Here is a 23,328-nt window from a genome sequence, read left to right as displayed (position 1 = left end):
AAAAGTTAATATTGAAAAAATAAACAACGGCATATGTTAAATCGATAATCGAATGTATAGAAATCCTCGCTAAAGACGATTAATAAATATTGAAAATAAAAGATTATTATTTCGTTACATAAATCAGGAAATAATACTTGAAAAAGATATAAAAGATTAAGAGATCGTGCGATAATAAAAGAAAGGAGAAGACCTCGGAGGAAACGGAGTGCATAGCGAAAAGTCTGCAAATTAGAAATAAGGGAAACCGGGGCTATATAGAAGTCATAAAAGTTACTTGTTACAAAGCTTGTTATATTTTACTTAATAGATTCCCAGCAAGCAATAAACCATCGAATCAACATCTAATTTACGTCAAAAAGTAATTGAAATATTCATCGATCTCGATTGATTCATGTCACAACTTTCGATGACTTTTCGACTCAGAATAAATCAATTTCGACTCAATATTGAATATTATTTCCTCACTGCAGCTATTTCACCTTCTCCGATTAATTTGATCCTCCATTGACGTAGATTATGTGAAGCAAAAAGCATATAAACTCTTTTTTGTATTGTACGTTAAAAGAAATGAATATTTTCGCATTCTATTACTTATTGTTCAATAATATATTCGTAAAATATATCAAAAATTATCTTTCTTGTTGTCCTTTATTTCGATTTCGATTAATTCATGTCGCAACTTTCGATGACTTTCGAATCAGAATAAATCAATTTTAAATCAAGTCATCGAAAGTTGTAATTGTAATAATAGATCACTTGAAGCGCGACTCATTTTTGATAAGGTAACGTAATTTTGTGATGTGTATCACTTGAGTTATAATTTTTTGGAAATAGTAATTACCTCACATGTGTTTGAAATACTGGAGGTCGATTCTGTATTTTGAGACAAGGTGAAAATTACAAAAGTGAAAACAGTACAGATTTGCTAGATTTTGACAAATGAAATTGTAGATTCTCTAGTGAATTTCATCACTTTTGTCATTTTCACCTCGTCCCATACATCTCCACATCTCTTAGATATGTATGTATATATTTATTTTGTATCATTATGTCTCATATATATATATACAGGGTGTTTCTTAAAGAGCGCCGATTAGCTACATAGCGCTATTTTTTCTTTTCGACTCTGTAGATATAGTATAATGATACAAAATAAATATACATATACATACATATCTAAGAGATGTGGTAGGCATTCTTATAGATGACGGATGTATTTTCCACAAAAACCCTTTCCCCCCTTTTTTTTTGTTTTTTGGAAATTTTGTTTTTTACGAGTCAATTCGTTCCGTATACCACGTTCCCAGATTGTTTCCTTTGTTTTTCTGTAGTACAAATATCGTTTCCTGATGTTCATTAAAATTTTATTTAAGGTCATTTTTTAGCCTGCGTCGAGTTGATCGCCTCGACGATCAATTGCTTGTAAGTTTTTTGTGGTCTCAACTGTTTCAATTCATCTTCCGGTGGACTATAGTGCGGCGCTGTGCCGTTCGCAATAATCAGATGTTATTTTTGTTTACTGAAAAAAAAAAATAATAATAATAATGCTGTATCAACAGCATCAGTGTAATTGAAATAAAATCGGTTGATGCAACTTCAATATTAATGAACGAAATTATACACTACACACGCACACGCACACGCACACGCACACGCACACGCACACACACACACACACACACACACACACACACACACGCACACGCACACGCACACGCACACGCACACGCACACACACACACAATAAACTTCGAATTTGATAAGAGCCTTTGGGTTTAATGATAAATGATGAAAATCGTCACGGTATGTAGGTACATCACATTTTATTTTAGCATTCTATGTATATCATTCATCATGTTAAAAGAAACTACAATCTAAAAAGTGTCATTATTATTATTATCGCTACTCTATTTATTCTATGAAGTAATAATGGATACATTATTAGCTGCTGTACTTTGTCATTATTAGAAATTTCAATATTTAATTAGTTATTATAAATTTTTACTGTTAAATACTTTTATCTAATTCGAGTTTTGAGAAAATACAAGCAGTAAGAATCGATCTCGATGTCAACTTTTTAGAAACACAAATAAAACCTTTTAAACAGTTCTATGTTTTATTTTCTAACACAAGTGCATCGTGTATTAGGTACATACGTTCATCGAAATAAATAATTCAACGTCGTGGTTTTTCGACTCTTTACACATGTGCATAAAATATAAATTTAATAAATGAATTTTAAGCCCAAACGAATTGTAATGCAGTGTAAGTAAACAAATAAACTTGATGGTCGGAAATTTTTTGCAATGCTGCAAAACTACAAAATCTATTTTTTTTTATTTTGCTTGAATCATATATTTATTTATGAAAATTGTGGAAGTATCGAGATGCCGGTGTTCGTGTAATAAGAATGATTTGCCATAGATTGCAGGTTTTACACCGAAATCTTCAAATCGGTATAGGACGGTAATTGCACGGCGTAAGCAGGCTGATTGTTTTCGCTGACAAAGATTGCGCCATTATCTCCTTTTTCGATCAGTTCCACGATAGCGATTGCTACGTGCTCAGGTCTGTTAAACGAAAGAAACACCATTATGTAAATCTATTATAACTGATGCGTTTACGCATACGTTAAGTATACGTGACGTAAGCTATTTTCAGTACTGCAGGCAGTGAATATATCGAAACGCAGCCTATAAATCCTTCTTACGTATATCAATAATTTCTTTGATTAATACATAATCAAATTATAATATTTAAAAAAAACAGATTTTATTTATAATTTATTTTAAATATGGTTTGTGAGAAGATATCTACATTAATTTATAATTTAGTTTATATAATTTAGATTTAATTATTTTATTTATAATGATTAATTTCTATGCATTGCAGATATTAATGTATGATTTCTGTATTATTTTAAGATTTATTATAGTTTATTCTATTTTTTATAATTTTTTAGTACAAAAATAATTTTTATTGCATAACAAAACGAAACGGTATTTGCAACCTACGATTGACTCTCCATCGTTGTCATCTCTTTGGCAGCGGTCTCGTCGTCGAGGAGATCCATCGCGTAGACTTTGCTTGACATGTATTTCGAAGCCATGCCAGTGGTAGTAAGACCAGGACATATTATCAATACTCGTACGCCTGTTTTCTCGTAGAAAGTCTGGAAGTATGCAAAAATATTAATAAGCGCGTAATATTTTAAACATCCTAGCATATAAGATAAGACGACGATAACATAATTTAAATAACAGAACAAGAGAGTTTGAGTCGCCAGTAAATAATTAAAATTACTAGAGGTGTTGCGATCGACCCAACTGGCCAAATCTGGGATCTGCGGTCGAAACGTAGCGTTTTTCGATCAATAAATTAGGCCAGTTGGGTCGATTACAACACCTTTAGTAATTATAGTTTAAATAACTTGGTATGAAATGACCAAGTAGATAGATTTCAAATTTGGAATATAGAACTGCATTTATTATTTATTTATCGAAATCGCATTTTTAACCTGTAACGATGAAGTGAATCCGACGACGGCGAAACTCGTTCCGGCGTAAATCGGCGCGAGCGGATTGCCTTGCAAGCCGATTATAGAAGACATATTGACGATAATACCACCCTTTCCGCCCTTGTGCTGCCCCATATGATTCAGGCCTAATATCGTGCCACGTACAACCCCTTTCTGATTGTAAATACGATAAAACGATAAGAGCATTTCGAAAGCAACAAATCTTCGGTAGGAATAACAAATTGATCCTTTTGTCACTTACATAATTAATATCAACCATCGGCTCCCATTCCGCGTCGTTCATGATGCCAGCATTATTGATAACAATGTCCAGCGTGCCGAATGACTCTATTGCCTTTTCGAAACAAGCTGCACAAATTGTATATTAAGTGTATAAAGAAAGCTCTTGTTTGTCGAAAAAAATGTTTCACTAAAATTACTTAATTAATTAATTAATTAATTAATTAATTCAATTAGAAATACAATTTCTCTCCGTCTCTTTTTCCCGAAATACACTTGTTAGATCGATAGACTATTACGTATTTTGCAAATTAGAGTATGAATCTCAAGCCAAATAATTTTTTTCTATAATATGAATATTATTACATAATGCTCGATGATCTGATTAGCAGATGATAAAAAGTGAAGACAAAATGTGCAATTTGTGATAACTGATAAGGTGCGGCTTATTGTACTGTAATACTACTTATTCGTATCTTATAATTTCGTATAATACATATTCTTGATTGCACAGTTGATACGTTTAGCAATCGATTATTACGATTCCTACCCGTAAGTTCCTCGGCGTTCGCCACGTTTCCAACGAGAAAAATAGCATGATTCGCGCCGAATTCCTTCTCCAATTCCGCAACAGCATTTTCGCCGTTCGAATCGGGCAAATCTATGATTACAACGGCCTGCAAAGCGCGCAATTATTAAGATAAAATGTATAATCCTCATTAAAATATCACTCATCTTTCATTTATGCTTAAATTCGTTGCGTCGATCTGCTTATACGATTTTTATTATTGTCAAAAACGTGTGATGTACAGTAATTTGTAGAAAGTATTTATGAATTGTACCGCATTATTTCATGCACTTTGATTTTGTTGAATTACCTTTGCTCCGTTTCGAAGTAATTCTCGAGCGGTGCAATAGCCGATGCCGTTGGCTCCGCCGGTGATGAGCACAGTTTTCCCTTGAATCTCCATTATAAACACGTTGTGTCGAGTGTTTGATATAATTTCAGAGAAAGAGAGAGAGAGAGAGAGAGAGAGAGATTGCGAATTTCTTACTGACAGAGCAATCCTGTCCAGCACCGATTCGCAAATGAACTTGCCAGGTATTGCTAACGCGAGGAGCCATGGACGTTGAAATTCGAGAAGTCGTGTGTGTGTGTGTGTGTGTGTGTATGTGTGTGTGATAAAATATCAGATGCGGATAGGGATAGAAATCGGATAACGCGAGCTCGTTCTCGAGGTAAACAAGATCGGATTTGCGCATCTAGACGCGAGAAGCATGAGGAAAAAAAAATCGCTCGATGTTACATAAGGAATGCATGAGAAATATAATCGAAACCGCTAAAAATATGAGAGAGACACAATTCACACATCCATTTCGTCTAAGATATCGTTATTAAGGCGTATAGGATTATCATCTCGGGTACATGAATTAGATCAAATTTATATAAATATATTAGATCAAATTTATATAAATGAAATATATACATATAAAAATAAAATATATTTTTTTAATTATAATTATTGTGACACGTTTCCAACTAAATTGTAATTACTATTCCTTTTGCAATTAAAAAAAATTCGAGATAGGTAGGAAGAATAATTCCCGTAAAAGATACAGAGTTTTTCTTTCATTATAAAGATATACTTGTGATTGATCGTATGATGTAATAGATTGATTTAACTCTTCAATTTTAAACAGCATACGATCATTATACCCGTTAATCGTATAAAAACGCCTCTTTGTCTTATCCATGTCTTCTCGGTGGTGTGCTGGCAGTGTATTTATCTTTAAAAAATTTATGTCGGGTTTTCTGATATTATATTTCTACAATTTGGGCAAGTCCATAGTGTGAAGTGAAGTTGGTGGCCTGGACGTTTCCTTTGATGCGCGTAAGCATATAACTATTCCGTATATCAAGGATTTAAGTGAGGGCATATGTCGTACCTTAAAAAATGTCGGATTGAAAGCATTATACACGATACCGAAGAAGCTTAACTCGGTTATCAAAAGAGGCAAATTGACTCCATTTTTGTTTGCAGTTGCTACTTAGTAGTTTCCCAGCCAGCCCGAGTCGAAATTTTGACCCTTCATTAAACCTTTAATTCTAAAATTTAGTAGGAGCTAAGATGTAAAGATAGGCTCAATTATAATGATATAATTTGCTCCTACTTTGACCCTAACGCTGTCTCAAATTTCTCTTTTCACTGTTTTTAGCGTTAAAATAGGTTGATTTATATAGGAGCTAAGCTAGCAAAATAGGTTTAATTATAAACCTCTATTGACCTTTCATATCTGCTATCTAGAATATACGTTCCCCCCACACTGAAAAAAAGTAGTTGGATTCAAGAAAATATTTTTTTACATAGTATTAAAATGGCCTTATTTACTTAATTTAATCACATATATTTATTTAGAATTAGATATTTTTACTTAAATTAAGTAAAGATATCTAATTCTAAATAAATATATGTAATTAAATTAAGTAAATAAGGCCATTGGTACTATGTGAACAAATATTTTCTTGGATTTAACTATTTTTTTTCAGTGCAGGGATGAGTGTAACACATTATTTTTAACGCTAAATTTATATAGAAATTTTGAAAAATTATATGAAAAATTCTGAAAAAATTTTTATAGTCCTGGCAAAAATTTTTCTCAGAATTTTTTATATAATTTTTTAGAATATATAATATATATAGATTTTCAGAACTTCTGTATAATTTTATATTTTTTTCAGATTTTTTTATATGAATCTTTTATAAATCAGAAGTCAAATATTTCATGCGATTAGAATTTATTATAAAGAATATATAACCAGGGGCTCGTTATGTAATAATTTACAATTTAATAATAATAGTAAAAGAACTTGTAACTACTTTTACAATTGCGTTGTGTAATATCTAGTAACTTACAAATTAATAGCATGTGATCATGTGTACATGTGATCTTTTTACTTCTACGGCGTTTATTAAACTCGTGTCATTAGTCATTTTATTAACGGCAAGACGCTGAAATCTGCATGTTTAGACTAGAGCATTAATCCAGGACTTAGTTTAGACTTCTGCGCAAGGTACTGCGCGCGTGTGTTTGACGCTTTGACGCTCGACGCTCGACGCTCCCATGTAACAGCACTTTTAGAGGTATGATTTTTGCATACGGGGTGCGACAACGCGTTGCACGTGGTTCGATAGCCAATCGCATCATATTACGTATTTCCCTACATATTTTTATTTTCAGGAAAAAATGGGAAGTTGATTAACTTATATTATTCCAAAATACGTAAGTTACGTTATTGATCTTTAGCCTTATCACGTTTTTTATACGGAAACCATTGACGGATTCATAAACACATTATTTCTCTTAATAATTAAGCAAAGTAAAAATATGCTCTGCGAAGATTTCTAGATTTCCAAAGTGTTTTTTTAAGAGGGTTAATATGAATATATTATAAATATAATAACCTACCGCTTATAGCAAGGATTTTTGCTACCTTTGTTTCTTTCTGTGTTTTAAAATCTTTCCATGTTAGTTTTACAATTTTGTCTATAGGTCTGTCTTTCTTGGGTATCACTGATAATTTTACTACATTTTTTTGCTCACTTTGAAACCACCAAATCAATGCAAATTTTTTTACTTGAGGCATAATTCTTATATAAATAACTTCTTTATTTTATATTTCAAGATGTCATTTAAAATAAATGAATGATGCATACATTTACGACAAATTCAAAGCTGTTTCAAGTCTGAAGTTACCGCGAATATTTCATATCATATGTATATATAGCTGAACTCGTGTACACTCGTTGTACTTGAAATGAAATAGACATATATTTAAAGTTTGGCAAAAGTGTCTCTATTTAAAATATAATTAATTGTAGATATTTAAATATATAGATAATAATATGTCGTACAAATCTCTTAAAGAAGTATGCAAAAAACAGCAAAACACTCGATTAAAAGCTTTTCTAGAAAATAGAAATGCGAGTATGTTACCCGTTCAAGACACTCAGATAATGTCAAATAACTTAAGGTAATTTTTATCATTACTTTTGACAAATACTTAGTTACAATTACGCGCGTTACTCATTAAAAAAAAGTAACTTGTTAGTTGATTCGTTACGTAACGTTCAGTAAAGATACGAGTTTCTTCTTTTCAATAAGTAATGCTAAGGTACCCGGGAAAAAAAGATTATATATCTATGTATATTATATATCTATGTATATGATTATATATTATATATGATATTATATATGATTATATATGATTATATGATTATATATATATATGTATTTTTGCCTCGGGGTATAGCGTTAAAATTAAATCTGTAGAATTAAAAGTTTAAAAGAGGAGTTAATAAGTATAATATCATTAAAATAGGTTTTATTAGCTGTGGAATATCTCAGTGTCAAAGCAGCATTAAAATTTTGGGAGCATTGTAGCTTCAAAGTAGTATTAAAATAAAATGTATAGAATTAGAAGTTTAAAAAAGAAGTTAATAAGTGTAATATTATTAAAGTATTAGGTTTTCTCTAGGTTATAGAGTATCTAAGTAGGTGCAAACTATCCTTAAGAATGTCAAAGTAGTATCAAAATTTCGAAGTTCTCTTTTTTTCTCCTCAAGTGTTCTTCTGGAATGTCGGACATTCCGTGCTTAAGGCATCATGTTCATCATTTATCTTCAAGAGAGAGAGGAAGGGAGGGAGGGAGGGAGAGAGAGAAAGAGAGAGAGAGAGAGAGAGAGAGAGAGAGAGAGAGAGAGAGAGAAATAAATCGCGCTGGTCCATTGATTTTATTAAAAGGCAATGCATTTTATTGGCGAGATTAGCAACGTACATATAATGTAACGCATAACAAAAACGAAATCGCCACTGATCGTTTCACCGATGGAAAGCTACAATAAAGGATTACTCGAACGGGCGATATTATCCGAAAACAAAACTCACTAATTAGCTGGACATCTGACCGATGTACCGATCCGAGCTTTGCACATATGCATATATGTGCAATTGAATGCAATTGCACATCGAAACAAATTGCCCCGTGATATTCCTAATACCTAATATCGAAAAAACGTGATCACGTAAGAGTGTCGTGCTTGCACTTAGGCTACAGATTCTAACTCTATCTCGCTACACCGTCTCTAATATTTTTGTCTCCCTCAAAATACTGTAGAAAAATTATGGACACGATTAGATATATAGCTTCATTTGTGAAGTAATCGTCCGACGGAATTCGGTTTAATCACCGCATTCGCGGTTACAGGTGACTGATGCAGATAACTCTCGGAACATCTCGTGTCATCGAAGTTCGAAGTAGAAATTGGCACAAGTAAAATTCGCAATTTTTGTGATCAAGCTCTTAAAATTTTAGATTGTCCATTCTCCTTAATAATTAACTTAATTTATTCAAACAACATATTTTTGTAAGACGAGCTAACTCTATCAGTCCGGTTACTCTAATATTTTTAATAACATTTATCTTGATTCGCAGATATATTTAGTAGGAAAATTATATCTGATCGTGTTTTACACTTGTTTTTATTTAACTTATTATATTTTACTTTTGTTTTAATTATATGAATTATTTTATTTCTTGTTTAATATGATGTAATTAATAGATTTGCGAAATTTCGTGAACGGTAGCTTTTGTCGATCCACAGAGTTACTTGCATTAGTCATTATAAGAAACGTATATGTAATCTTTCTCCTTTCTTTTTTGTACGCTTCGAGGGCGCGAAAATAAATTCTTATTTCTTTCATTTTATCTCTTTCATACGCTCTTCCCCCTTCTTCCTCGTACAAGCAATAAATACCAAGTGTGTGTCTCTATTATATTTGACCCGATGAAACGCGATTACATTACATGCAGCGTTATTAAACGGAATGGCGTTAAAGGAATCGTCTATATTTTATCGCGTTGGAAAAATGGAGTAAGTCACGCGACGGTTACGGAGTGCGGCAGGATCTAAATGTCGTTGCGTTACAATTTTCGTCGGTGCAACATACAGGTGTCCGCACAACGCCCAGAAATCTCTCCGGAGAATTTCCCTCGAGCGCAAAAATTTGTGGCTGACAAGCGTTGTTGAGGCCTGTGCAAAAACCGACGCGAACTAGCAACGCGGATGCGGGACGGAAGCGAAAGCCGTTGTATTTTTTACATTGTTTTACATTGTTTTTTTTTTGGCAATAAATGTTCCTACTGTCGCGACGCGTATCCCGCGTCGATCGTACGGCAGCTCTTTTTACTTTTTTTTTGTTAAATATCGCGACTATATCTCTCGCGTAATTATCGAATCCGAGAACTCGCCGCATTCTGGTTTCGCGGGTTTCCGTTATGGCGCGGGCGGTATGAAACGTATCAAAAAAATCGCTTTCTATCAAAAGTCGGAAGTGGATAATTAAAACTAAGAATCATCCATTAAAAAAATTATTGTTAAAAAAGAATGAAAAACGCATTAGTCTTTCAAATATTTTGGTACGAAAGTACGAATAGCTATGCGTTTCGTTCGCGTTTCCGTCTTTTTGACGGCGCGCGACGGGATATGTACCTCGATACAAATTACATTTATAATTGTGCGGTACGGCATAGATATATGCAGCGAAGCGAGGAAGAATCATTGCACACGCTCGCGGAACCCTCTTAGTGCTTCGTAAAGCTGATCTCGTGCGGCGGCTGGTCCTTCTCCACCATCCACACGCTTCCGCTCTTGCCGGTGCTCAGCACGTGCACCAACGCCTTCGCCACGTGTTCCGTCCTGCGGTATCGGGTGTCTTTTTTAAGTTGTTTCTACGTGCTAATTTTATTCTACATCTCTACGTTTGGATAAATTAGATACATAAAAGTCTCGTTGTAGAAGTTTTTAATTTTGAGGTTGATGCTCTGGACATCTGAAACGATGCCAGGGAACTCGGAAATACCAATTGCTTATTATTATTATTCATATAATTAAGAAATAATTATAACAGTTATTTATTTTTACAGTTACGTGGAAATTATGTTAAGTCTCATACCTTTGTGGAATTGACGAAACTATATCCTTTTGCCAGGCATCTTCGTATCGAGCCAAAAGAAGCTTTCTGTTGACGTCACGTACCAATTTGGTATCTGTGGCACCCGGACAAAGTGCCATCACCTTAACGCCCGTCAAATCCACGTGATATTGATCCTTTGCAAGAATTAAGAAGAAAATTAGTATACATCTATCTTCTTTATATAAGAGAATAATACGATCTGTATCAAATTTAGTAAGAGAAATGTTTAAATGTAAGTTAATAAGTTATTAAATTCTATTTTTTAAATCTGTAAACGTAAATTTTTTTATAAGTGTTTTCTTTAATTTTTGTAAATAGTTAAAACCAATTGAAAAATTGATGACTCATATTTATCTATTATTCCGAGTTACTATCGATAGCATAAGATCAAGAAATAGAAAGGGACTTTTTACCCCAAAAGCTCTAGTGAAGCTGACAATAGCTGCTTTCGTCGCGGAATAAATTGGCACGCTGACGTATGGGTTAATGCTGGTGTTGCTGCCAGTATTAATGACGACTCCACCCTGGCCACCCCTATCGGTACCCATAAATCGTTGAGCAAGCAAAGTGCCGCGTATTATTCCATTCTATAATTATATTTGCGGAGAGACATCAATTTTCGCTACACACATGTGTCATGAATATATAAGAAAATATTACTTTACGATACACTTTGCATTTAATAAAGAAGCACAAACATAGAAATACGCTATGAGATATCGCCTTAATTAATTAAAAATGAATAAGACATCAAAAAGCGAGGAAATGAAAAATTGTTATAAATTTTTTAATGCATCAAAGATTAATTTTTGCAAATTATATTGGATATGAAACATGCAAGAGAGAGAGCACATTGCAAGAAATTTATCGGATATTTTCTTACGAGATTAATGTCTACTTCAAGCTCCCAAAACCGGTCATTCATTATACCAGCATTGTTGATAACGATATCAATATGACCGAATTCCGCGATCGTTGTCTGAAACGATTCTGCAAATTGAAAATTGCATCGTACGCTAAATTATAGTTGCATCACAAATGAAAACGATATACATACGTATATATGCGTTAGTCACTTATGCGGATAGAAATAAATCGATGATAGATTAGGATCAGAAATCGCGAGTTATCATACCTTCAAATTGCGGATAATCCGTGACGTCGCACTGCGAGAAGATTACGCGATCTTTGCCGTGTTTTGCGGCTAATGTTTCCACCAGTTTCTCTCCTTCTTCGGTGTTTATATCGCATATAGTCACCTGTATACAATTAAATATTGGTTTTTAAATAAATTTTATCATCAACTATATATACCGTAAAAATTATTTGAAAGATATTATTTTTTGTATATTTATGGATTAATTTAAATTAAAATGTTTATATGCCACTGAGAAAAAAATATTTAGACAAAAAAAATATTTATTTAGGTGTGTGGCTGCCAATAGCTTATTTACTTAATATAATACACATATTTTTTTTTTATTTAGAATTATTTTTATTTAAAAATTAAGTAAAAATATTTAATTCTAAATAAAAAAAAAATATGTGTATTATATATTAAGTAAATAAGCTATTGGCAGCCACATCTAAATAAATATTTTTTTCTCAGTGCAGGAGATTCGTCGACGCTGCTGGAAAATTAAACGGAGATTTTATAAAAGCAGAAAAAGTACATTTATCATCAGTAAAAGTATCGATTAAAATGTAATACTGTATAATATATAAGAGAATACGACTATTCCAATAAATATATATTTCAAGATATAATATAAAATATATAATGTAGTGTGATCATGTAACTATATATTCGTCGCTGATATTAATGATGGCATTTTCTTTCCTAAAAACTCAAGGACGCGGCAAGTTTTTTCTCTGTCTGAAAGAAGTCTAAATATAAATCGGTTGTTATGAAAGAAAACGCGTGTGGAAGAATCTTTGAAATGTTTGTTTTGCGTGAAATTCCAACTCGTAAAATCGGAACAATTTTAATTTTTTCGTTGCTCGGAAAATCGAATAGTGGTATCATTACTATTTTCCTTGGAAAGAAGGAATATTTTAACAATGTTAAATTATAATGTACCTTGGCACCCTGATTCAATAGTTCGATGGCATACGCTTTACCGATGCCGGATGCGGCTCCTGTTATTAGGGCAACTCGCCCTTTTATTTCCATTTTCCTTAGATTTTTATCTTCTCCCGTATAGTTATATCTGCAAATAGAAAATTTGACAATAGAATAATATTCGAGTATGTTTGAATAATGTTCATAACTAATAGAAGGATCATAATATTGCGAAAAGAACTGTGCTCATTTAAAGTGTGCGTATTAAAGTAAATTGAAGAATTTGGACTAAAATATTCGCATAAAATTGTACATAGATACAAACACGTTTTAACTTAACAATATAAATGTTTATTAATACAGCCACGGAGACATTTCCGTTATTTTAATTGCTATACTTTGTCAGAATTAACACGTCAGAAACCCTACTAAATTTTTCAGCTTGTTTATTTAACCTTGACATTTACACCCTGTGTTTATTCATATACTTTTCGGAAGAGAACTCTCGTATACGAGGAGAGAACCAGAAGTAAAAAATAGCCGATCTATATACGCTGTGATCTTTTTTTATTCTTTCTCTTCTATTCTATTCTTCGCACAATGCGATGGTTAATTCTTTACAATGCATTATTATAAAGAGGCAAGGTTAACGGCCAATAACGAGTAGCGAGGATGTTGAAAATTAAAATTATGTATTATTAACAATATTAAAATGGGGACGTTTCGGCAACACCGTGCGCCTTCATCAGCCAAACTTAGTTACATTAAATAATCACGAATCGTACATTTCTACATCCAAATAATTACGGTAACAATGTTATAAAGTCGCAATCAATGTACAAACGGTCTTTAGTCGGAAGATGAGTAAACGAGTATAATCTTGATATTGTTAACTGAGTAAAAACGGAATTGAAACGCATTTTTAAAAAACTTGCTTAGAAGTCCGAAGGGGTCCATAATTTATTCCACAGTCGACAATGGGAAAAAACACTTTTTTTTCTTGTTTACTAATTGTAAGACATATATAAAGCGTTTTTGGTTTTATGTTATATTTCGTTGCTACGATTTGAACAGAGCCTCCTTGATCGACTTCATCGATTGACTTTTCTTTTTGTTCTTTTGTGTACTTGTAACTTTTGTAACTTTTATTTTTTTTTATTTTTTGTATCATTTTTGTATTTTCTGCAAAATACGCCGTGAGAGCAGATCCTTTCGCAGAACGCACAGTTTGACAACGGCAATGAAACGCTCGGTAGTGCAAAATACGCCGTGAGAGCAGATCCTTTCGCAGAACGCACAGTTTGACAACGGTCCTTCCGAACATAACAGAAAGTTCAATGCATTATTAATTACTTTATCACTTTGCGCAATTGATCATGTAACTAAAGATACATATCATCATTCTAAGAGGACACAAGAGAAAGTGAAAATGGTTTCTCATTAAAATCTGAGAAATTCGAATTTCTTCACATTTAACCGCGCGCGTCTGTGCTTAAAAATAAATCTCAACTCTTCGTTCTACAAGAGATTAATTCATCCCCGTGTATTCCAAGGGATTCGGAGAGGCACTCGCGCGACGAGTGCACCATTCTCCCACCTGTCACTTTGATTAGCACGTCGGCATCAGCGAGGCAGCGAGATACCGATATTAACGATCGATAATTTAGTGCAATTCACACTTTTTCACCCCGATATTACAAAACTTCTTGAATTCGACACGTCAGAATTCCGATACACCATTGAACATCCCTCTCGTACGCTCACAGTAAAAATTTGCTTAATTGTTATACGTTGTTTGATTCTCTTCCTTTGTCCATCGTCGGGATTAAGTTCACTGACTCGTTCTCTTTTCCGAGTATACCTTTTCGATTTCTCCACCTGTGCCGACGTTTCGCTACAGGGGTGCAACGAAGCTGGGCAAGTCGGAAGTTAGCAATCCGCGGTTACTCGGGACAGTGCGCTGCAGCGGTCCAGACGTCGCGTCTCTTCTCCGTTAAAAAAAGAATCGACGGCGTCGAAGCAACCCCGGGAAGGTGTGGTTGGTGGCTGATGGTGTACTGGCTGACTGACGGTCGTGACGGTCGGAGTGCACACCCGGTATAGTCCGATATTGATTGGCGCGTCTGCGTGCCATGCGGGTGTGCGCGACGCCGCGCCGGCCGGTGCGTGCCCTTCACGCACGTGCGTAAATGCCGTGTACGTACGTTTGCGATCCCTCGGTAGACTATCCGGCGGCCTTCGTCGTCGGTCCCGTGGCCCCTTTTATTTTTAGAATCGTCGCCGAAAAGGCGACCGCGCCCCGAAAGCGAAAGTTCGAAAGTTCTTTTCTTGAAAGATTGGACTTACAGCGCGAAATTTGCTTGATTTAAGGGGCGAAAATATATATATGTCCTCTCGCGTTTAATATTTAATTTATACGTATATTGATTTTATATAACGATACTTTTTAAACTTTTATCTTCTATTTTTTGAAATACCTCCATAGTACTATCTGTATATATCACATGATCTACTTCGTCCTCAATCCATTCATCCTTTTTTAATTGTGTAACACTATCAACAAAATACTTATTAAGTATATCAGCCATCTCTTCTACATTACTTATCGCTACATTATTATATCTTAATTCCCTGTACTCTTTACTACTATCATTTACTTTCGGTATTTCTTTCAAAACCTTCTACATTTTTTTTTGGATCCTTCTTACTCTGTCATCCAATCTCTTTTTTAAATATTTCCTCTTTGCATTCCTACACATATCTACAGTTCGTCATATGTTGCCCGGCACATAAACCGCATGTTTTTTTTTTACACAATCCTTTGCAAAATGGAAATAACCACAACATTTAAAGCACCTTAGAATTCCTACATAATCCTGTACCCTACACATTTTCCATCCAATCTTCACTCTTCCTAGTTCCAGCAGCCGCTTCCTTGCTTCGGTGTTTACTTCAATTATTAATGTGACTCCTATAGATTTCAAATTTGCCGCTTTATGTATTATCTTCCCTCGGACACCATCCCGCCCACATTTATTCTGCTCTTCAACTTTTTTCCAAAAGTCCTCCTCGCTTTCACAATCCTCCTTATCGACATTAAATAATTTTAACTTTAATTTTCTTTTCTTAGGTTCCTTTACTACATATTTCTCCCCGAGATCTTCTGTTACCTTCTCTTTCAGCTTCTCCGCTTGTATCCTGCTCTCGCATCCCACCACTACTGCCCCTCTTGTCACTTTCTTTAATTTTGTTATTCTTACTCCCAGTTTAGAAATATCTATTTTACTTTTGATATCCTTCTTTGTTGTCTTGCTTGAATTTTCTCCTTCAATTTCTTTTGGCTTGAGAGAGAGAGAGAGAGAGAGAGAGAGAGAGAGAGAGAGAGAGAGAGAGAGAGAGAGAGAGAGAGAGAGAGAGAGAGAGAGAGAGATTAATATTGATTGATATAATTTATTATGCCCAAGCAAAGGCTAAAGGGCAAACAGTAATATAACAGTTACAATAATATAGTGATTACAATACTAAAACAGTTACAACAATATAGCAGTTACAAGATGTTAAAGACAGAAGTTGATGTTAGTTTGATAGAAGTACAGTACTGTAATTACAAAGCATGTGTGTGCTCTAAGAGAGAGATTGATTGATTGATTGATAGATTTATTATGCCCGAGCAATGGCTAAGGGGCAAAAGGTAATATAGCAGTTACAATAATGTCGCAATTACAATACTATAGCAGTTACAATACCACAGCAATTACAATAATATATAGCAGTTGCAAGATGCAAAGATACAATGTGATATAAACAAAAGCGAAAAATAGCGATAGGAGCTAGCATGATATGCATGCTCTCTCTCTTAAGGCAAGCAACCAGCAATCTCAATAATAATATATACTATAAAACTAAGAACTAACGCAACTTAAACTAATAATGAGTACAGTGAAAAAGAATAAAATATAAGGAGCAAGTGTTACTGAAAAGAACTAAATAGTGCATATAAACTAAGAACTAAGGCGTAGTGCAATTTACGAGCTAATAATAAGGAATGAAAGGACTAGAAGCTCTATACCAGAAACAATGTTATCCAATTTCACATGCTAGAACAAGCGATGATATTTGCCACAGAAATGCTTTTAATTAGGTTGCAAGCACCAGAAAGATAATGATAGCACGCGACAAGCGACAAAAAACCTGCTAATACCTGCAACAAAATGGCCCGGAGGCAATTTACGGCAGAAAACAGATTACTTAAAGCAGGAGCAAAGAGAACAGACAAGCAATGATACTCACAGAGAGAGAGAGAGAGAGAGAGAGAGAGAGAGAGAGAGAGAGAGAGAGAGAGGGGGGGAGAGAGAGAGAGGGAGAGAGAGAGGGGGAGAAAGGGAGAGGATGAGAGGGGAGAGAGAGGGAGAGGGAGAGAGGGAGGAAGGGAGGGGGAGAGGGAGGGAGGGAGGGGGAGAGAGGGAGTATCTACTTATAAAGAGTGATTCGCCGTTTTTTTTAAACCTAATTAAAAATTTACAGATTTATTTATTTATTGCTGCGAATGCAGAATTACATTAAAATCAGAATTTTCGAGCAAGATTTTCTTGTTAATAAATTCAATGCACTACACTAGATGGCCTTTCTAGATTACAGTTGTTGGTTAATCACGGTCGTTGATTAATCACATCACTGTAATTTCACTGTGGAATTTTGTTCTTTACGCAATCATGTCCTTGGAACCGATATGCCATTTATATCATTCATTCCCTTAATTGTTATGATTGTTTGCTCAAAACATATCACACGATATGGTTAGAAGTTGATACATTGAGCACAGTATATCGCACAGTATCTCGTTAACAACGTTTTATCAAGTTTTATTTTCAAGTTGCCGTTATTTTTTATAAAAATGTATGCAAAGTTTAACTTACGATTTTATTCACTGATTTCTTGAAGGACATTACAAATTTTCTTGAGTGCCACTGAGCTTTAAATTTACGCTATTAGAGAATGAAGACATTCACACAATGTTGTCACAACGAATCTCACGCGAGGAGAGGCCCCGAACGAGTTGCACGTCACACAGATCGAGAGGTCGAAGATCGCCAAACGAAAACAGTGGATTCTTCCATATCGGTTCAAGGAGGTTGTCAGACCAGTCGCAGATCCGCGTCATATCGATAAAGAGACATCTCGGCATTCTCGGCTCTTAGACTCGCGCATTTAACGCTTTTACTGTAGAAATATAAAATTCGCGAACGGAAAACCGCATATTTTATTAAAATAAAGAGTATTTTTATAAGTTAAGAAATATACTTGGAAGAGATTGAGTGCTGAAAAATTAGTGAAAAGATGCAGATCAAGGATAAACGAGTTATAGTTACTGGAGCAGCAAGTGGTGCGGGCCTGGCATTTAGCAGGGAGTTGCTACGAAATGGCGCTTTGGTACGTAACTTAATTATAATAAGATTGTATACAATATTAATATATGAATATATTAGTAGTAATTATGATATAATAATAATAAGAACATTTTATACATTCTTCTCTCAAAAATATTCATTAAACTCATCATGACGTTTCCACATGTTCCTTTATCTTATTTTCTTTTTTAATAGCTATTTATTTTGTAAAGCTTAATAGAGTCTAGTCTTTTATTATGGCTTGGAAACAATTTTTTATCTCCGTTTATTGTTAGATGAAAAAATAATAAGAGTAGTTGATTCGATAAATATTCGCTCGAATCTTTCAAATGTTTATTACATATTATATGTTGTATTATATTTTGCTTGTGTATTAGTATAATGTAATACATTATATTTTAATATAATCTGACATAAATAAATTTATATCAGATAATCTTATATAAAAAAATCCGCTAATCTTATGTATGTAATAAAAATATTATATCAGAGATTATTTATTAGAAATACGAATAACTGCGTATCAAATTATATCAGAATATTTTGCGTTAATTAATGAATGATTTTTATCATCAGTAGCCGATGTATATATAGTTTTAAAGTAAATTGTAAATATCAAAAACTTCACTGTTATATCATATTTAATATATTTATATGTAAATAATATGTATTCAGTTAAAAATAGATGTTTATCAGTTGAAAATGTACATAATATTATTACGTATGAAAGAGATAAAGTAGCCATTTGTAAATCGAAGGAAAATTTTCTCATCGCTGATCATGTGAAATAATAATTCTGAAATATTCGTGAATTGTAAATTTTTATACAAATGATATGAATGAATATTTGTTCTAGATGATAGTTATGCTCGATATACGGCAGTCTCTTGGAGAACAAGCTGTAGAGAGTTTAAATAACGAGTTTGGCCGTAAACGAGCTGTATTTCTCCACTGCGACGTGACGAATAATTCCGAATTTGACGGTAAATATATTACAAATCTATATATTTTATGTTAATTTGTATTTTATTAATACGCACATTAATAAGCAAACTTGAATGTTGCTTGCACAAATTAAATTGTAAAAGTCAGTTTACACTTAAGGGGTTAGACCACTCTGTGTTTCAGGATAATTTTCAGGAATTAATTTCTAACAAAATATTTATGAAACACCAGCAATTTTTTTTATTATTTTCTATACACATTGAAGAACGTGTCAAAATTTTGTTGCCCAAAAAAATATAAAACTCGTCGAGTTAAGCCGCTTCGCGCATCCTTATGATTTTCGGATGGTGTACATGATTTCGCGAAAACCAGTCGTCTGAAACAAAAATAAAAATAATGCTCATTATCTACATTGTATTGGCTTTCTCGTCTGACGGAGCATTTTATTTTATTTTATTTTATTTTTATTTTTTGCGACGAGAAAAAAATTCCTGAATTTTTTACTGCAATTGGGCAAAATTCAGGAATATTTTTCTCGTCGCCAAAAATAAAAAAAAGTAAAATGCTCCGTCAGACGAAAGCCAATACAATGTAGAATGTAGATAATGAGCATATTTTTTATTTTTGTTTCAGACGACTGGTTTTCGCGAAATCATGTATACACCATCCGAAAATCATAGGGAAACGCGAAGCGGCTTAACTCGACGAGTTTTATATTTTTTTAGGCAACAAAATTTTGACACGTTCTTCAATGTGTATAGTAGATAATAAAAAAAAATTACTGGTGTTTCATAAATATTTTGTTAGAAATTAATTCCTGAAAATTATCCTGAAACACAGTGATCTAACCCCTTAAGTTTACAGTTATAATTTTAGCATTTGGTGGACAATTGTTCAAAGCCGAAAATATTAATTGTTACAGCCACGTTCAAAGAGGCGATCAATAATCTCGGCGGGCTGGATATTTTAATAAATAATGCAGGCGTAATAAATGAAACTGATTTTTCCGAAGCCATCGATGTTAATGTGGTAAGTTTTTATCAACTTCTTGTTTTAACTTTGTGTTATTATATTGCTTTTTGAGAAAATGTTGGTCACAAAAATCACCAAAATCCAAATTAAATATTTTCTAATAATAGGACATTTTATATGTGATTATAAAAATATTATAAACATGTAATCACGATCTCAAAAGCATGATGCTTTATAGGCCAGTCATATTAGACTAATTTTAGGGGGTTAACCTTCCAATTAAACTTCCCAGGTTGCAATCACCATAAATCGCTTTAATTTGAGGTGCTATAAATAGGATTTATTTTGCTTCGTAAAATTAACGCGCAATAAAAAGTTATTAACAATATTATAAACAAAAAACGCGATATTTTTATTTTTTTTTAAATATCTCGAAAACTAAACAAGCAAAATTAATGTTAATTTTGCAAAGTAAAATAAATCCCACTTATAGCACCTCAAATCAAAGCAATTCATGGTGGTTACAACCTAGGAAAATTAATTGGAAGGTTCGATGTCTAATATGACTGGTCTATTTATATGAAGCAAGACTTAAATATGTGGCTAATTGTGCCTTAAGCCTTAATTAAAAATAAAATCGCATATGATAAGATAATTTTAGATAAAATAAGATGCCTGAATATTGATTTCACTATTGTAGACAGCTGTAATTCGTGGGACTCTTCTGGGGATTCAACAAATGCGAAAGGACTCTGGAGGCAAGGGTGGTGTCATCGTAAATATTTCGTCTATCGCCGGATTACGAGCTGTGTCTCAGCTCCCAGTGTATTCCGCTACGAAGCACGCCGTCGTTAGCTTCAGCCGTTCCTTTGCGGTAAGTATTTACATAAAAAAATATAATATATATAATAGAATCTATGACAATATATTATAACGTATAACACAAAAAAATATTACCCAGTTTTAGAAAGGTTTCGAAGACCATAAAATTTTAGAAATGTGATTAAATAATAATTTTTTTTTTCTTTTTTAACAAAATTTTTTCTGACAATAAATTTCTGTTTTAAGCTTCTTCTTTAAACTAAAATTTCAATAATAATTTTATCTCTAATCTTTATACATAAATTTTACATAAAAGCGCGTGAGAAAGATCTTCAGATATTTTTTTATTTACAGCAACCTTATCACTATCAGAGGACTAATGTAAAAATAATTGTTCTGTGTCCCGGTTTGGACGATATATCAGTCTTGGAGGATTTACCGGAGGGTATTTCGAACGTTGATATTTTGCAGAATTACCGACCTCAGAGGTGAGACTGCTGCTAATCCATAATTGACTTATTCTCGAAACTTGCATATAAAACATAAAAGTAAAATTTTATTGCCAGGGTGGAAAGCGTAGCTCATGGATTGATATACGTAATTCGATGCGCGCAGAACGGCAGCGTGTGGATCAGCGAGGATGGAAAACCGGTTTACGAGGTGCAGCTTCCCGATACTTTGCCGCAGAAAACCGAAGTTGACGCGGAGGCCTAGCCGCGAATATGAAATCGATAGACAGATTAAATATGTCCATATGTTCGCCGTGCAATAAAATAATATTAATCAACCTATCTTTTTTACAAAATATTTCGTTAGGTAAAATTTAGTGCTGATCAATAGAAATTGTAACGTGATATAAAATCTGTAATAAACTTTCAATATATTTCTGTTTTATACGTAATGACATTTTTTAATTAAATGCACATTTATGTCCTATTTAAAATGAAACGTGATAGAAAGCACAACAACATTTTTACAACAAATAGTTTATGTTAATTTTGTAGCTAACAATAAGTCGAGCGAGATATTAAACTTAAACTGAAGCTAATTAGATGGCTCAATAATATATGCACAACTGAATATTTTAGTTTTTTTAGTTTTTGGATAAGTATAGAAAATTAAAAATAATCTTGCATTTCAAGTGATATGTAAAAAAAACTCGCGAAATTAATTTTCTCTTCAAATTCATAATTTATGTTTTGGTATCTCGATCATGAAATCGTAAAATTAAAATTATTATTATATAATATGTCATAAAAATTAAATTTTTAAATAACCTAGTATCGTACAGTCTCGCGTGTCCAAGCCACGTGATATAAATAATAATTTCCAATAATTTATTCTTATAATATAAGTTTAATTATATTTTTATAAGTACTTAAGCGTATTTTAAAAAACTATAAATCTTAAAAACTTATAAATAATTTTTTAAACTATACATTTGTAATGCATAGAGATGTTATTAAAAATGATATTAAAAATAATTTATTTATATTATATCTTCAGACACCGCGCGCAAACATAAATCCGTCGCACTGCCTGAAGAATAAGGAAATCACATTTAACAATGATGTCAATGTAGCAAATAATATCACACATTATCAGTCGGTCGAACAATTATTAACTGTTTGGTACGTGGAGACTGGTAATCTCTTGCAGACACGCGTATATTTATGAACCGCTGCATCTCCGGACCGCCGTAGCAGACATATACACAGGCGTGAATCTTTGCAGCGTAGCACGATATAAACTAAGTAAAAACCGCACGAGAAATTACTTTCCCTTTCGTCGATTCGGAGTAAAGTTCGTTCGGAACCAATTCGTACCGGTTACGGTATCGGCTCGGGGCCGACAACGCGCGGTCCCTCGGCTGATTTATCGTCGGCGCGACGCCGACCGGACGTTAAGTGCGCTTTTTCTATTGATAAGATGCAGCAAGCACGAGCTGTGCGCACGTCAAGCTCTTATCGCCGTTGTGTGCCACACGACTGCACCAAGTGCGTTATTTCTAAAGTTCGCCGACGCCACGAGCGATTGGCGATAAGCGCCTCGCGACTTCGCGTAATTTGCAAATAGCGAAGATGCAGCCTCCTCTTCCCTCGCGTTGTCTGCTTTCTCTATTTTCAGATCGACGGTGCATTTATATTTAATAGATCGGCCAAGGAAACTTCAATGAAAACAACTGGATATTCTAATGTATTATATTATAAATAATTGTAATATAAATTTAATATGAAAAAAAAGGATAATATAAAAATTAAATAAATTTAATACAAAGAAATGTAAAGATGTGTATATACAAATACAAAATTAGTATTCTCTTA

The 23,328-nt window shown here is 33.5% G+C and overlaps 3 protein-coding genes across 5 annotated transcripts; 1 reads left to right on the top strand and 2 right to left on the bottom strand.

Annotated features, from left to right (window-relative positions):
* Positions 1-1,809: 1,809 nt before the first annotated feature.
* Positions 1,810-4,851, bottom strand: LOC143903397 (15-hydroxyprostaglandin dehydrogenase [NAD(+)]-like). The gene is made up of 6 exons (XM_077416951.1): positions 4,639-4,851; positions 4,311-4,437; positions 3,783-3,889; positions 3,521-3,694; positions 3,018-3,175; positions 1,810-2,573 (listed from the first exon to the last, which is right to left on the bottom strand). Exons 1-6 carry the CDS (start codon positions 4,729-4,731, stop codon positions 2,438-2,440), a joined length of 795 nt encoding a protein of 264 aa, XP_077273077.1. The 5' UTR covers positions 4,732-4,851; the 3' UTR covers positions 1,810-2,437.
* Positions 4,852-8,547: 3,696 nt separating this feature from the next.
* On the bottom strand, positions 8,548-22,796 carry LOC143903395 (15-hydroxyprostaglandin dehydrogenase [NAD(+)]-like). 3 transcript variants are annotated; one of them, XM_077416945.1, is made up of 7 exons: positions 22,630-22,796; positions 12,876-13,005; positions 11,931-12,054; positions 11,679-11,785; positions 11,209-11,382; positions 10,775-10,929; positions 8,548-10,518 (listed from the first exon to the last, which is right to left on the bottom strand). In XM_077416945.1, the coding sequence occupies exons 1-7, from the start codon at positions 22,689-22,691 to the stop codon at positions 10,404-10,406; spliced, it is 867 nt and encodes a 288-aa protein (XP_077273071.1). In that variant the 5' UTR covers positions 22,692-22,796; the 3' UTR covers positions 8,548-10,403. The 3 variants fall into 3 exon arrangements, with proteins under 3 accessions (XP_077273071.1, XP_077273075.1, XP_077273074.1); XM_077416949.1 differs by lacking the exon at positions 22,630-22,796 and adding an exon at positions 17,774-17,904; XM_077416948.1 differs by lacking the exon at positions 22,630-22,796 and adding an exon at positions 14,719-15,006.
* On the top strand, positions 18,016-21,905 carry LOC143903398 (15-hydroxyprostaglandin dehydrogenase [NAD(+)]-like). The gene is made up of 6 exons (XM_077416952.1): positions 18,016-18,287; positions 19,122-19,248; positions 20,133-20,239; positions 20,883-21,056; positions 21,359-21,492; positions 21,571-21,905. Exons 1-6 carry the CDS (start codon positions 18,195-18,197, stop codon positions 21,716-21,718), a joined length of 783 nt encoding a protein of 260 aa, XP_077273078.1. The 5' UTR covers positions 18,016-18,194; the 3' UTR covers positions 21,719-21,905.
* Positions 22,797-23,328: the final 532 nt, after the last annotated feature.

The sequence above is a fragment of the Temnothorax americanus genome, unplaced genomic scaffold (assembly GCF_048541705.1).
Source record: "Temnothorax americanus isolate GAGA-0224 unplaced genomic scaffold, ASM4854170v1 Scaffold46, whole genome shotgun sequence".
Lineage (NCBI taxonomy): Eukaryota > Metazoa > Arthropoda > Insecta > Hymenoptera > Formicidae > Temnothorax > Temnothorax americanus.
This window is presented reverse-complemented; position numbering and strand designations above follow the sequence as displayed.

Coding starts and splice junctions, on each gene's coding strand:
- LOC143903397 (XM_077416951.1), bottom strand. CDS start 4,731: ATGGAGATTCAAGGGAAAACTGTGCTCATCACCGGCGGAGCCAACGGC. Junction 3,890..4,310: donor GAACGCCGAGGAACTTACGG/GTAGGAATCGTA, acceptor CAATTTGTGCAG/CTTGTTTCGAAAAGGCAATA. Junction 3,176..3,520: donor GATTCACTTCATCGTTACAG/GTTAAAAATGCG, acceptor GCATACTTCCAG/ACTTTCTACGAGAAAACAGG.
- LOC143903398 (XM_077416952.1), top strand. CDS start 18,195: ATGCAGATCAAGGATAAACGAGTTATAGTTACTGGAGCAGCAAGTGGT. Junction 21,057..21,358: donor GCTTCAGCCGTTCCTTTGCG/GTAAGTATTTAC, acceptor TTTTATTTACAG/CAACCTTATCACTATCAGAG. Junction 21,493..21,570: donor CAGAATTACCGACCTCAGAG/GTGAGACTGCTG, acceptor TTTTATTGCCAG/GGTGGAAAGCGTAGCTCATG.
- LOC143903395 (XM_077416945.1), bottom strand. CDS start 22,691: ATGCAGCGGTTCATAAATATACGCGTGTCTGCAAGAGATTACCAGTCT. Junction 13,006..22,629: donor CAGTCTCCACGTACCAAACA/GTTAATAATTGT, acceptor TTCTATTTGCAG/ATATAACTATACGGGAGAAG. Junction 10,519..10,774: donor GTTTCGTCAATTCCACAAAG/GTATGAGACTTA, acceptor CCGATACCGCAG/GACGGAACACGTGGCGAAGG.